Source organism: Chlorocebus sabaeus, chromosome 1 (genome assembly GCF_047675955.1).
Source record: "Chlorocebus sabaeus isolate Y175 chromosome 1, mChlSab1.0.hap1, whole genome shotgun sequence".
In the NCBI taxonomy this organism is placed as follows: Eukaryota; Metazoa; Chordata; class Mammalia; order Primates; family Cercopithecidae; genus Chlorocebus; species Chlorocebus sabaeus.
Genome location: NC_132904.1, coordinates 9,099,401 through 9,113,376, shown reverse-complemented (window position 1 = coordinate 9,113,376; position 13,976 = coordinate 9,099,401). Strand labels below are relative to the sequence as shown.

At 56.2% G+C, this 13,976-nt stretch overlaps 2 protein-coding genes and 1 long non-coding RNA gene across 5 annotated transcripts in view; 2 read left to right on the top strand and 1 right to left on the bottom strand.

Moving 5' to 3' along the window:
• Positions 1-9,307, top strand: part of VPS51 (VPS51 subunit of GARP complex) — a 25,313-nt gene extending 16,006 nt beyond the window's left edge. Inside the window, exons 3-10 of the mRNA XM_007990001.3 lie at positions 5,287-5,433; positions 5,509-5,728; positions 5,899-6,616; positions 6,991-7,206; positions 7,415-7,633; positions 8,201-8,322; positions 8,413-8,500; positions 9,047-9,307. Coding sequence (XP_007988192.3) covers positions 5,287-5,433; positions 5,509-5,728; positions 5,899-6,616; positions 6,991-7,206; positions 7,415-7,633; positions 8,201-8,322; positions 8,413-8,500; positions 9,047-9,307 — 1,991 coding nt within the window. The remainder of the gene's footprint in view (positions 1-5,286; positions 5,434-5,508; positions 5,729-5,898; positions 6,617-6,990; positions 7,207-7,414; positions 7,634-8,200; positions 8,323-8,412; positions 8,501-9,046) is intronic.
• LOC119624443 (uncharacterized) lies at positions 1,962-9,144 on the bottom strand. The gene is made up of 4 exons (XR_012092817.1): positions 9,037-9,144; positions 7,766-7,913; positions 6,945-7,081; positions 1,962-2,146 (listed from the first exon to the last, which is right to left on the bottom strand). It is a non-coding gene; the product is annotated as an uncharacterized lncRNA (long non-coding RNA).
• On the top strand, positions 9,289-13,976 carry TM7SF2 (transmembrane 7 superfamily member 2). Of its 3 annotated transcripts, XM_007990277.3 has the most exons (11): positions 9,289-9,391; positions 9,616-9,786; positions 10,222-10,418; positions 10,518-10,572; positions 10,929-11,123; positions 11,201-11,304; positions 12,460-12,579; positions 12,660-12,828; positions 13,061-13,141; positions 13,222-13,344; positions 13,639-13,976. In XM_007990277.3, the coding sequence occupies exons 1-11, from the start codon at positions 9,322-9,324 to the stop codon at positions 13,797-13,799; spliced, it is 1,446 nt and encodes a 481-aa protein (XP_007988468.1). In that variant the 5' UTR covers positions 9,289-9,321; the 3' UTR covers positions 13,800-13,976. The 3 variants fall into 3 exon arrangements, with proteins under 3 accessions (XP_007988468.1, XP_072870887.1, XP_007988534.2); XM_073014786.1 differs by lacking the exon at positions 9,289-9,391 and having other exon boundaries at positions 9,528-9,702; XM_007990343.3 differs by lacking the exon at positions 9,289-9,391 and having other exon boundaries at positions 9,683-9,786; positions 10,983-11,123.

The window sequence follows — 13,976 nt, the reverse complement described above, 5'->3', positions numbered from 1 at the left end:
AAGCTGTGTTTGCACCACTGCATTCCAGCCTGGGTGCCATCTTGGCTCACTGTAACCTCCACCACCCTGGTTCAAGTGATTCTCCTGCCTCAGCCTCCTGAGTAGCTGGGATTATAGGCGTACACCACTACACCAATAGACAGAGCAAGACCCTATCTCAAGCAAAGAAACCCCCAAAAATTATGATTTTCCCAACAAAATGCAGGCAATGGTCCCAAAAGTAATATAGATGTTTCGTATCATGTGATTTTATTCCTTAGTAACCTTCCTCTCTGTGAAATCGTCTCTAAGAGGGCTAAATGATCTTTTCTTGTGGACTGTGTTGTTAAAATGAAAAGTTCATTTTGCTGATACATGATCTACCTTTCCATGTAATTTAAAAAAAAAAAATTTTTTTTAATAGCTCTACAGATGTGAGCCCTGTAAATTCTTTGTCTTGGGCAGTTCTTTCTCTTGGATTTTCTCTAGTATTTTTTTCTTGCATTTTTTGTGTCTGTTTGTACCTTGTCAAATTGACCTCAATGCTTTTGTCTTTACTCACCCTTCCAGCTATCTCCCCAAGTGGGATGGATTCCCAGTGTTGCTTGGAGGACATTCCCACAGTCCAGGAGCCACATACAGACAGGTGTGGGTGTGTGAAGGCTCACAAGTGATTGCAGTTAGATATTTCCAGATTCTTCTTTATAAACACTGATCAGTTTACATAACCACCAGCAAAGAAGAGAATACCTCTTTCAATCTTTTACAATCTAAGAAGTGTATCTCTTGTTTATAGCAACGTTTACAGGGTTTTTTTTTTGTTTTTTTTTTTAGGGCTTTCTATTTATTCAATTATTATTATTATTATTTGAGACAGAGTCAGAGTGCAGTGGCACAATCTCGGCTCACTGCAACCTCAGCCTCCAGGGTTCAAGCGATTCTCCTGCCTCAGTCTTCCCAGTAGCTAGGACTACAGGTGCCTGCCACCACGCCCAACTAATTTTTGTATTTTTAGTAGAGACGGGGTTTTACCATGTTGGCCAGGCTGGTCTCAAACCCCTGACCTCAAGTGATCTGCCTGCCTTGGCCTCCCAAAGTTCTGGGATTACAGCATGAGCCACCACGGCCGGCCTATTTATTTGATTATATCATCTGCAAATAGTGATACTTTTCCCTTCTTTCCAATTTGTGTATCTCCATAATACATCTTGTGAATCTAGCTGAGTTGGCTAATGCCCCAGAACGATGTAGATAACATTGGCAATCAAGGTTGTCCTTGCCATGTTTTGACTTTAATTGGAGTGCTTCTAGCACTGCCTTAGTAAACATGATACTGAGTTTTGGAGGTTAGGGAAATATTTAGGCCAGAGGTCAGAGACCAGTCTGGCCAACATGGCGAAACCTTCTCTAGTTAAAGTACAAAAATTAGCCAGGCGTGTTGGCGTGCGTGGGTAATCCCAGCTACTCAGGGGGCTGAGGCAGGAGAATGGCTTGAACCTGGGAGGTGGAGGTTGCAGTGAGCTGAGATTGTGCCACTGCACTGCAGCCTGGGTGACAGAGGGAGACCCTGCCTCAAAAAAGGAATGAGATTTTTTTCTTTGTGACCTACCATATGGAAAGGTTTGGATATATTTTATGGCATTGTTTGGGAAAAACGCAAACTGTGTGCTTCCTATGCTGTCACATCACCACAATCATGACCACAGAAGAGTTCTGTGACCAAATGTGTTGGGTTTCTTCCCCACACACCAAGCAGTGGACACCCGCTGCGTGTACTCTGATTTAATTCCAACACATTTACCCAGAGATAGCATCAGATTCCATGAGTTGAGAGCTCAGTCCCCAAGTCTGCCTCCCCCCACCTTCAGATACTAGCTGCAGGTCGGGGCCTCGGGCCTCCAGAACTTCTGACCAACTGGCTCCAGGTTGGGGTTTCCACAACTCCCTCTTTGGGCTCAATTTGCTGGAGTGGCTCACAGAGCTCAGGAGAACACGTTTGCCAGTTTATTACAAAGGATGTTACAAAGGGTACAGATGAAGGGTACAGAGCGAGGTGTAGGGGAAGGAGCGTGGAGTTTCCATGCCCTCCCTGGGCGTGCTACCCTCCAGGAGCCTCCAGAGCTGAGATCACGCCACTGCACTCCAGCCTGGGCAACAGAGCGAGACTCTTTCTCAAAACAAAACAAAACAAAGCAAAAATATCTGTTACACATACACATTTCTGTCTTATCCTTTCGCCTTCCTTTATGAACATTGTTGGTATGTTCGATGGAATTAGGGAAATTAGTTGGGAAATGTTGGCAGTTGTTGGACATGAGATGATAGTGGCTTAGATAGAAAATGTTGCAGGTAGACCTTCCATGACTTGGTAGTGGATTGATTACTAGGTGTATTAATCCGTGTTCATACTGCTATAAAGGACTGTCTGAGACTGGGTAACTTACAAAGGAAAGAGGTTTAATTGACTCATAGTTCACAGCATGACTGGGGAGGCCTAGGGAAACTTACAATCATGGCAGAAGGTGAAAGAGAAGGCATCTTCTTCACAAGGCAGCAGGAAGGAGAAGTGCCAAGCAAAGCAGGGAGAGCCCCTTATAAAACCATCAGTTCTCGCCAGGTGCAGTGGTGCAGTGGCTCAAGCCTGTAATCCCAGCACTTTGGGAGGCCGAGGTGGGTGGATCACGAGGTTAGGAGATTGAGACCATCCTGGCTAACAGGGTGAAAGCCTGTCTCTACTAAAAATACAAAAAACTAGCCAGGCGTGGTGGCGGGCACCTGTAGTCCCAGCTACTCGGGAGGCAGAGCTTGCAGTGAGCCAAGATCGTGCCACTGCACTCCAGCCTGGGCGACAGAGTGAGACTGTCTCAAAAAAAAAACGAAAACCAAAACCCATCAGATCTCGTGATAACTCACTATCATGAGAACAGCATGGGGGATCTGCCCCCGTGATTCAATTCCCTGGTCTCTCCCTTGACACATGGGGATTCTGGGGATTACAATTCAAGATGAAATTTGGTTGGGGACACAAAGCTTACTCATATCACTAGGTGAAAGACAAATAAGAATCAAAGATTACTTCCGAAAGGCCAAGGGTTTTGTTTTGGAGGTGATACGTGTAAGCTCTTTGTGCACTGCCCCCATCAAGGTGTTACATAGGTCATTAGGCAGCGCTCTGGTCAGGACAGGAGGCAGAAGTGTCTCAGTCACCACAGCTGCAGGATTGGATGAGACCTCTCAGGAGAGGGAGAGCAGAAGGCATAGACTGTGCACAGAAGTCTGTTTGCTTTGCAGACTTAGAGGGAGTTGATGTTTGCTTTTATTCTCTCCATGAAGTATGTGTATGAAGCAGGGTCCCAGTTGAGAGTTAGTGAGCATGTATTGGAGGTTTTGTTGTTTTTTGTTTGTTTTTGAGACAGAGTGTCGCTCTGTCGTCCAGGCTGGAGTGCAGTGGGATAATCTCAGCTCACTGCAACCTCTGCCTCTCAGGTTCAAGTGATTCTCGTGCCTCAGCCACCCGAGTAGCTGGGATTACAGGTACACCATGATGCCTGGCTAATTTTTCCATTTTTAGTAGAGCTGGGGTTTCACCATGTTGGCCAGACTAGTCTTGAACTCCTGACCTCAAGTGATCCACCTGCCTCAGCCTCGCGAAGTGCTGGGATTATAGGCGTGAGCCACTGAGCCCAGCCTTGTATTGGAGTTTTGAGGACTGAGGAGAAAATTTTACTTTGGAAAATGGGAAAATAGACCCACTAGAAGCTTTGGAAGGATGGCTGGGCAGTGTGGAGTGCCACTTTGGGACTTCGTGTCATAAAATTTAAAGGGAGACTAGCTGGGTTGATTGGTTCAGGTGCCAGGGTAAGTGGCTCATTGGGCTTAACCTGCACTAGGGTTTTGTCTGACAAGTAATGGAGGTGGGTGGGGCTAGAGAGGCAAGGGAGCTTGCAAATGTGTGATGATGCTGATGGAGGACCCCAAATTCTGAGAGGAGTGAGGGGGCAGGAAGTGAAGCCATGAGGGGCGTTGTGAACAGGGACCAAGTGCTGGTGTCAGTGTGCCCAGACTTCCTGCAGAGGCCAACGGATTGTCAGAGAGGGCAGAAAGGGTGAGTGGCCCGAATAACGAAGGCAGCAAGGCTTGAGGCTGAGATTTTAGAGGGGCAGTTCTTGGTGATGGCAAGGAGAGGGTAGATCAGAAAAGGCAAATGCAAGAATAGGTGGAACTGGCCGGGCGCGGTGGCTCAAGCCTGTAATCCCAGCACTTTGAGAGGCCGAGGCGGGCGGATCATGAGGTCAGGAGATTGAGACCATCCTGGTTAACATGGTGAAACCCCGTCTCTACTAAAAAGTAAAAAAAAAAAATAAAAATAAAAATTAGCCAGGCGTGGTTGTGGTCGCCTGTAATCCCAGCTACTCGGGAGGCTGAGGCAGGAGTTTGCAGTGAGCCAAGATTGCGCCATTGCACTCCAGCCTGGGCAGCAGAGTGAGGCTATCTCAAAAAAAAAAAAAGTATAGGTGGAATTGAGGCGGTCAGTGAGCAGTCAGGAACGTTTGAAGGCTCATCCATGTGGATGTGCACAAGGAGGTGACAGGAGGGGGACAAGAGGAGGCAGTGATCGGGAACTGAGAGGAGTGGCAGAGAACAGTAGAGACGGCAAAGAGGAGGGTTGTGGCTTGATGGCATGGTCTTCCGAGAAGCCGAGGTTTTGAAGAGAGATCTAGGCATGATTTAAAAGTATGAAGGGACCAGGCTCCCAGGCACCTGGTGTGTGAAAGGAAGAACAGCCTCCCTAGGCAGGATTCTATCAGGACCAAAAGGAAAGGGCCCTTCAGAGAAGACAGCCCATGTTCTGGAACGCATGTGAAAGGTTGGGCGGTCTGGAAAAGAGATAAGGGTGAACAAGAATGTATTGCCTCCTCTGGTCAGTGCACTGGGCATGCCCATGCGCCTGGGAGCCAGCGGTCCCTGCCTTGGCTGCTTGAGGGAGTAATTGAGGCACAGTGGTGGCAGCTGGCTAAGCACCTGTGGCCCGCTTCGGATCTGGACTTCTTGTGAGGACTGGCTCTCCTGGCTACCAGGGCTAGGGAGTTACAGGGGGTATGTGAGTGACGCCTGCTTTGGGAACATAAACCCCCCTCCCCCGCCCCCATGTGCGCTGTGACCCGCGCCCTCGCAGTCCTTTCTGTCGAATCATCCATGCGCTCCTGGAGCAAGCTGGGGCGTCTGTGAAGGGGTGGGTGAGAACGGGCTGAGGTTGCGCCCGCCCCGTCACCCGCTCTCCCCTCTCCCCCGCCCCTGACATCCTAGACACCATCCGGAAGATGAAGAACGATTTCCGGAAGATGGAGGATGAGATGGACCGGCTGGCCACCAACATGGCAGTGATCACGGACTTCAGCGCGCGCATCAGCGCCACGTTGCAGGACCGCCACGAGCGCATCACCAAGCTGGCAGGTGGGCGCCGCCAGGCGGGGCCTGCAGTGGGCCTTTCCTGGGGCTCTGGGGCTAATGTCACCCTCCATCCCCCAGGGGTCCACGCGCTGCTGCGGAAGCTGCAGTTCCTCTTTGAGCTGCCTTCGCGCCTCACCAAGTGCGTGGAATTGGGCGCCTACGGGCAAGCGGTGCGCTACCAGGGCCGCGCGCAGGCCGTGCTGCAGCAGTACCAACACCTGCCCTCGTTCCGCGCCATCCAGGACGACTGCCAGGTCATCACGGCACGTCTGGCCCAGCAGCTGCGGCAGCGCTTCAGGTGTGGCCCCCCTGCCCTGACCCCAGCGCTCCCGCCGGCCCCGAACCCCATCTATGCCCTGCTCCTGGGCCCTCCTGGAGCTGTTGCTCTGCCCTGTGCTTTGCTTTCCTGCTCCTGCCCCATCCACCGGCAGCCCCAGCCCTGCCCTTCACTACCTCTCTCTCGTGCAGGGAGGGCGGCTCAGGCGCCCCGGAGCAGGCGGAGTGCGTGGAGCTGCTGCTGGCCCTGGGCGAGCCTGCAGAGGAGCTGTGCGAGGAGTTCCTGGCACACGCCCGCGGCCGCCTGGAGGAGGAGCTGAGAAGCCTGGAGGCTGAGCTGGGACCCTCGCCTCCGGCTCCTGACGTGTTAGAGTTCACCGACCACGGAGGCAGTGGCTTCGTGGGCGGCCTCTGCCAGGTGGCGGCGGCCTACCAGGAGCTGTTTGCAGCCCAGGGCCCAGCAGGTGCCGAGAGGCTGGCGGCCTTTGCCCGGGAGCTGGGGAGCCGCTATTTTGCGCTGGTGGAGCGGCGGCTGGCGCAGGAGCAGGGTGGTGGTGACAACTCGCTGCTGGTGCGGGCGCTGGACCGCTTCCACCGGCGCTTGCGGGCTCCCGGGGCCCTGCTGGCTGCTGCTGGGCTCTCAGAGGCTGCAACGGAGATCGTGGAACGCGTGGCCCGCGAGCGCCTGGGCCACCACCTGCAGGGTCTCCGGGCGGCCTTCCTGGGCTGCCTGACTGACGTCCGCCAGGCGCTGGCAGCGCCTCGAGTGGCTGGGAAGGAGGGCCCTGGCCTGGCCGAGTTGCTGGCCAATGTGGCCAGCTCCATCCTGAGCCACATTAAGGCCTCTCTGGCAGCAGTGCACCTTTTCACCGCCAAAGAGGTGTCCTTCTCCAACAAACCCTACTTCCGGGTACGCCTCCTCTTGGGTGTTCCTTGTTCAACCTGCTGGTTGACCCTCCAAAACCTTTTATACCAGTGCTTGGGAAACTGGGGAAACCAGGCACTCTGGGTGTGGTTTCAGGTTCTTATGCACAGTCTGGGGGGTGGGTAAGGTTCGGGGCATCTGCAGCTGGGCTGAGTGCCCTGAGAAGCAGGCATGGTGGGGTCCCCAGTGTTGGCTTTCTCTACCCCCACTCAGGGAAGCTGCTACAGGGTACTTAGAAAGCAGGATGATGCTGTCCCTTGCAGAGGGGGCTGGAGCACTTAGAGCCCCAGCAGAGGGTCATTAACAGCCCTACCTGGAAGAGGGGACCTGCTGTGGACCTGGGCACCTTCTCCTTGCAGGGTGAGTTCTGCAGTCAGGGTGTCCGTGAGGGCCTCATCGTGGGCTTCATCCGCTCTATGTGCCAGACGGCTCAGAGCTTCTGCGACAGCCCTGGGGAGAAAGGGGGTGCCACACCACCTGCCCTGCTCCTGCTGCTCTCCCGCCTCTGCCTGGACTATGAGACGGCTACCATCTCCTACATCCTCACTCTCACTGATGAACAGTTTCTGGTGCAGGTGAAGCACTAGCTCCTAGTCGGGCAGGGAATGGTGGTTCGGGGAATGCAGGTGGCTGGACAGTGCCCTCATGGCCAGACCCCGGACCAGCTGCCTGTGTGTACCCCAGCCTCCACCTTGCCCAATCTGTGCCCAGCTCCTGGTTGGCAGTGGCCCCTGAGCTGTACCCCCATACCCACTCCCTCTGTCCTCTGCCTCTTTGGCTCAGGATCAGTTCCCAGTGACGCCCGTGAGCACACTGTGTGCAGAGGCCAGGGAAACGGCACGGCGGCTGCTGACCCACTACGTGAAGGTGCAGGGTCTGGTCATATCACAGATGCTGCGCAAGAGCGTGGAGACTCGGGACTGGCTCAGCACTCTGGAGCCCCGTAATGTGCGGGCCGTCATGAAGCGGGTGGTGGAGGATACCACCGCCATCGACGTGCAGGTGCTGCCCAGGCTGTCTGGGGGAGCCCTGACGCAGGCTGGGGGTGCTGTCCCTTCAAGAGGGGCTGGGGAAGCAGAGGATCACTAGCAGTCTCTGCCTGGAGGAGGAGACATGTGTATCTGGGCTTCTTACGGGGCCAGTTCTGTAGCCAGGGCGTCCCTGAGGGAACCCCGGGGGAACAAGTCTCCAAGGATGAAGACGAAAGGGGCTGGGCAGTGCCTATGTCCACGGTCTTGTTCCTCTTCAGCCCAGGATTATGACATCTTCGCCCCTATTTTACCTGTGGAGAAGCATAGGCTCAGGGTTACCCAGGAAGTCAGGGCAGGGTTGGTGCTGGTGCCCATGCTGAGGCTGAAGATTAGGCCTCAGACCAACTCTTGTGTCCTGCCTTTGCCCCACTCCACTGGTTCTATAAATAGCGACCACGTACCTACTAAATAGCAGGCCCGGTGGTGACTACCCTGTTATTCTCGTAATGCTTGAGTAGCTGACTTAAGGGCATCCTCAGCACCGATGGGCGATTTCCCCTGGCTCTGGCCTCCTTGTAGTACCCCTTTTTACCACCAGGTGGGGCTTCTGTACGAAGAGGGTGTTCGCAAGGCCCAGAGCAGCGACTCCAGCAAGAGGACCTTCTCCGTGTACAGCAGCTCTCGGCAGCAGGGCCGCTACGCCCCCAGCTATACCCCCAGGTCTGGCTGGTCAGGGGAGCCCCAGGAGAAAGGGACAAAAGAGGGCGAAGGTGCAGAGCGGGCTGTGATTCCTTGTCTCCCCCAATTCAGTGCCCCGATGGACACCAACCTCTTGAGCAATATCCAGAAGCTGTTCTCTGAACGTATTGATGTGTTCAGCCCTGTGGAGTTCAACAAGGTCCGACTTCCAGCGTGACTCAGACTTCCAGGGAGCCCGGGGAGGGTTGGCTGGAGCAGCCCCACACCTGCCCAAGGAGCTCCAGGACTCTGTGACCAACTGGGGGTGACCCTGACCCTCTAGTCTCTGTCTCTAGGGCTGTTCTTAGGTAGTACAGAGTGCCCTGCCCCCAAATCCCACAGCCATTGTCCCAACCTTGGTGTGTGCCCAGCCTGAGTCTCTGGGTGCTGAACTGGGATGACTCTGCCCTTGTCCTTATCCCCACAGTAGTCTTGGGGCCTTCCCAGGGTTTTCTGTTCACCCATGGTTCCTGCCCCACCTCACCCCAAGCTCAGGGATGCCTCTGATTGCTGGGCCCTACCTGTCCCCTGCCCGCCAGATGACGGCGCTAATATTGTATCCCTCCGCTTTTATCTGGCCCTGGAGACTTTCTGCCTCATCCCAGCTACTTCCATCGTATGTCTCCCCGGCCCCTGCTTGGAACTTGGGTGACCCCCCCCCAAAACCTGCTGTCCCCAAGCTGCATCCCTGTGTACCTGTCTGCAGGTGTCGGTGCTGACTGGCATCATCAAGATCAGCCTGAAGACGCTGCTGGAGTGTGTGCGGCTGCGCACCTTTGGGCGCTTCGGGCTGCAGCAGGTGCAAGTGGACTGCCACTTTCTGCAGCTCTACCTGTGGCGTTTTGTGGCCGACGAAGAACTGGTGCACTTGCTGCTAGATGAAGTGGTGGCCTCGGCTGCCCTGCGCTGCCCAGACCCTGTGCCCATGGAGCCCAGTGTGGTCGAGGTCATCTGCGAGCGCGGCTAGGCGCAGCCGCTGCCATGCACAGGCCTGTCCCGGCGCCCCATGGCACCCAGGCTTTGGTCTCCGCCCGGTGGTCCCTGCAGGCAGGTGTCAGGACCTACCTAATAAACATGTGTGGCCTCCTCCTCTCGCTTGCTGGGCGGGCCTTTCCGAGGGCGGGGTTTTGAAGCTGAGGCTTCTGAGGCGCCCGCGTCGGGTCCGCCCCTGAGTGCCGATTGGCTGGTGTGCTGGGCCCAGGATGGGCAGGGGGCGGGTCCATTTAAAAACCCTGGGACAAGAGCGGTCCTTGTCTGCACTCGGTGTCCAGGCAGGTGCAGGCGCCGCGGGGCCGGATCCTCCGCGCGGACAAGTCCATCTCCTGGGAAATGGGGCGGACTGTGTTTCCTTGACCGACTATTGTGAGCGCCCTCTCTCCGGCGGAGCGGAGACCATGGCCCCTCCTGAGGGCCCCCGGGCCCCGCTGGAATTCGGAGGGCCCCTGGGTAATGGGGCAGCGAGAAGGGACCTGGGGCAAAGGCTGAGCGAAGGAGAGCTGGAGGGGGTGAACTAAGAGCGGAGACAGGATCTGAGGATGGAAGGTTTTGGGGGTGTCGGAGGCAGAGGGACCCGGGGGTTTGCAGCGAAGGTGTCTGGAGAGGGAGAGCTGAGCAGGGGTCGGTTCTGGGGCTGCAGAACGGGGATTTATGGTGTCGACTGGGAGCAGGAGGAGGGTCTTCGAGGGGGGAGCGGGGGACCAAGATGGACGCCTGGGAAGGGAACTGGGAGGCAGCGGGGTACCTGAGGGCTGAGGAGGGGTGCAGAGGCACACTCTGGGAATGCCGAAAGGGTCCCGCGGAGACGTCAGAGCGCCGGTGGGGGACGGGGGGGGGAGCTGGGGCGCTGGGGGCGGACGCCCGATGTGATGGCCCATCCCGCAGGCGCCGCGGTTCTGCTGCTGCTGCTGCCCGCCACCATGTTCCACCTGCTCCTGGCGGCCCGTTCGGGCCCCGCGCGCCTGCTGGGTCCACCCGCGTCCCTGCCTGGGCTGGAGGCGCTGTGGAGCCCACGGGCGCTGCTGCTGTGGCTCGCCTGGCTCGGCCTGCAGGCGGCGCTCTACCTACTGCCGGCGCGCAAGGTGCGGGCGCCGCTCGCGCACGCTCGGGGGAGGGAGGCGGAGGGGCTTGGCGAGGGAGAGGACGCCCCGGGCCTTATCAGAGCCCCCTTGGACCCGCAGGTGGCTGAGGGGCAGGAATTGAAGGACAAGAGTCGCCTGCGCTATCCCATTAACGGTGCCTGGGGGACGGGCCCTCGCGCTGGAGTTAAGCGGCCGTGGGTGGAGCTCCAGCCCTAGCGGGGAGGTCCACGGAGATTGGCCCCCACCCCAGGCTCCTTTGCGTGCCTCTTTGTGAGCCCCAGGACAGACGCCGGGGGCTCTCCCTAAGCCCCTCGTCCCCACACCCTTACCCCGTTTACTGCTACTCCGTGCACCACAGCAGTGGCTGGGGTGATCCTCTGAAGGCCAGGGTGGCAGCCTAATGCTTGGGGTAGGGTCTGCGGCCCCCCTGAGTTTTGGGCTCTGTGTGTGTTCGCAGGGTGGGGATGTGGAGGTGCGCAGCCCCAGGGCTCACTGTGTGCTGTGGTTTAGGCTTCCAGGCCCTGGTGCTGACAGCCCTGTTGGTGGGGCTGGGGGTGTCAGCAGGGCTGCCTCTGGGGGCGCTCCCGGAAATGCTCCTGCCCTTGGCTTTTGTCGCCACCCTCACCGCTTTCATCTTCAGCCTCTTTCTCTACATGAAGGCGCAGGTAGCCCCAGTTTCGGCCTTGGCACCTGGGGGGATCTCAGGTGAGAGGGGTTCTAGGGGTGGAGATGGAAGCAGATCGGGGCGTCTGCCTGTACATTCACTCTCCAATATTCTCCAGGCAATCCGATTTACGACTTTTTTCTGGGACGGGAGCTCAACCCTCGTATCTGTTTCTTTGACTTCAAATATTTCTGTGAACTGCGACCTGGCCTCATCGGCTGGGTATGTTGGGCTTGACTGAGCTGGCCTAAGGCCAGGGGGAGGGTTAGGGTGGGTGAGCAGCGCTTGGGCAGGGCAGGGCCAAAACTGTGCAGACACGAATCATTAATCATTCCTATTCCACAAACATTTGTTAAATCCACCTGTGCCCTAGGCACTGCTCTAGGTACTGGGAGACAAAAATAAAGTTAGAGGCAAGAAAAACATCTTTGCCGCAGAGAGCCTACATTCTGGTGGGAAAGACTGACAAAAAATAAGTAAAGTATATATAGCATGTCAGGGATAACATCAGGAGAGCACGTGCAATTCTCAACAGCAGTCAAGCACAAAATCTATTTCCAGGGAGTGACCGCATGCTGCTTGGTGGTCAAAGCAGTGCACAACCTGAAATTGATCACTGGGTTTAGCAACCTACCCGTCACTGGTGGCCTTGACAACATTCCAACTGTGATCTCTGGTTCTGTGGCCAAGATGACCCAAAGAGACTCTTGGGCAAGGCCTCTCCTGTTGCCCTGGAAATTATCTTACCCGAGGCAGGAGTGCCAAGTGCCCACCCTGGATCTGGGCCCTGGCCTGACAACACTTTCTGAGGCCACTTTCTCATCTGTGAAATGGGATAAAATTAAAGCTTTCTCCTAAGATTACTGGGAAGATTAGAAGAGGTAATCTGTATGACAGAACAGAGCTCAGTGTAAAATGCAGGCACCCAACACAGGGTTGCTCTGGCTAGCCACCATTGAGCACGTACCACTTGCTAGGGACGCTGTGGAGGACTTCAAACACAATGATGCCATTGAGTCATGACAGGCCCATGATTATTCCCATTTTTCACACAGGGGTGGGGAAAGTAGGCTATGGAGAGGGCAAGCAACCTGCCCAGGTGATGCTGAGATTTGAAACCAGGTCTGTTTGAGCTCTGAAGCCTCAGCCCCCAACTGCTCCCAGGGCTACTCTGCAAGAGCTTAGGACAGACAAGGCAAGAAGAAACAAGCTGCGGACACCTCCCTGTCTACAGTCTCTGTCCTTGGGTCCAAGGCCTGGATCCACTTAACAAAGGGTTAGAGTGTAACTGACAGCTGAGAAGGGCAGAGGTTAGCCATTGCTCTGCCCAGGGCTGCCACCTCTGTGGAGACGATTGCCCTGTTCCCCCTCCCCCAGGTCCTCATCAACCTGGCCCTGTTGGTGAAGGAGGCAGAACTTCGGGGCAGTCCCTCACTGGCCATGTGGCTGGTCAATGGCTTCCAGTTACTCTATGTGGGTGATGCCCTCTGGCATGAGGTGAGGCTGGACTGGACAAGGGTGGGTGTCTGAGGGCCGCATGGGGACTAAGCCAGTGTGTCTGGGTCTTGTCCTTGCAGGAGGCCATCCTCACCACCATGGATATCACACATGACGGGTTTGGCTTCATGCTGGCATTTGGGGACATAGCCTGGGTGCCCTTCACCTACAGCCTGCAAGCCCAGTTCCTGCTGCGCCACCCGCAGCCCCTGGGGTTGCCCATGGCTTCCGCCATCTGCCTCATCAATGGTCAGTCAGGAAGGGACAGCAGGCTGGGCCCATCTTTCCCCTCCTTTTCATTCATGCTCTGTTTACATACACACCACACAGGTGCTAACCGCCAGGGTCTTCTCTAAAGCCAGGGGTGGGGTCCTGGGTGTCCAGGCAGAGTCTGGGCTGCAGACAGGTTGGGCAGATGGTCAGGGTCAGGCAGGAGGCTGCAACCCTTGACCCTGACCACTTGTTCACACTCTCTCACCAGCTATTGGTTACTACATCTTCCGTGGGGCGAATTCCCAGAAAAACACTTTCCGAAAGAATCCTTCTGACCCCAGAGTGGCTGGTGAGCTGGGTCTCTAGGGCCATGGGTGAGGTGGGGCCACTGGGCTTCCTGGGAACTCCCCACCTGCTGTCTTTCTCCAGGGCTTGAGACCATCTCTACAGCCACAGGGCGGAAACTGCTGGTGTCTGGGTGGTGGGGTATGGTCCGCCATCCCAACTACCTTGGAGACCTCATCATGGCTCTGGCTTGGTCCTTGCCCTGCGGTGAGTGGCCCATGTGGATAGGGGCAGGAACATATGAGGGGAAGGGGTGGCTCAGTGACCACAGGATGCCTACTTTGGGTATGCACCAGTGAGAGTAGTCAGAGAGCTGGGATGGACCCAGTGTGTGGCTGGGGCCCACCTCTGTGCCAGCCTAGTACGGTATGCCTAGATGCAGACCCTGGAGCTTTTGCTGCTGAGCCCTGATGCCCACAGGAGCCATTAGGTGTGGAAATGTTTGCGAACTGAGGGATGGAGGGGGCTGGCAGGGTGGTCACAGAGCCTCCTTCTCTACAGGGGTGTCACACCTGCTGCCCTACTTCTACCTCCTCTACTTCACCGCGCTGCTGGTGCACCGTGAGGCCCGGGATGAGCGGCAGTGCCTGCAGAAGTACGGCCTGGCCTGGCAGGAGTACTGCCGGCGTGTGCCTTACCGCATCGTGCCCTACATCTACTGAAGCGGCTCCACCACCCCAGGTGGGGGCATATGCCCACTCATCCACCAGCACACCCAGGACCAGGAGCCTGGACACACTTGGGACTCAAGGGCTTGTACCCCACCCAGCCCTGAGGATGAACAGCCTCAGAGAAGAGGTGGTTTAGAGCAAGGAAAAAAATGAAACCAGTGACCAAAA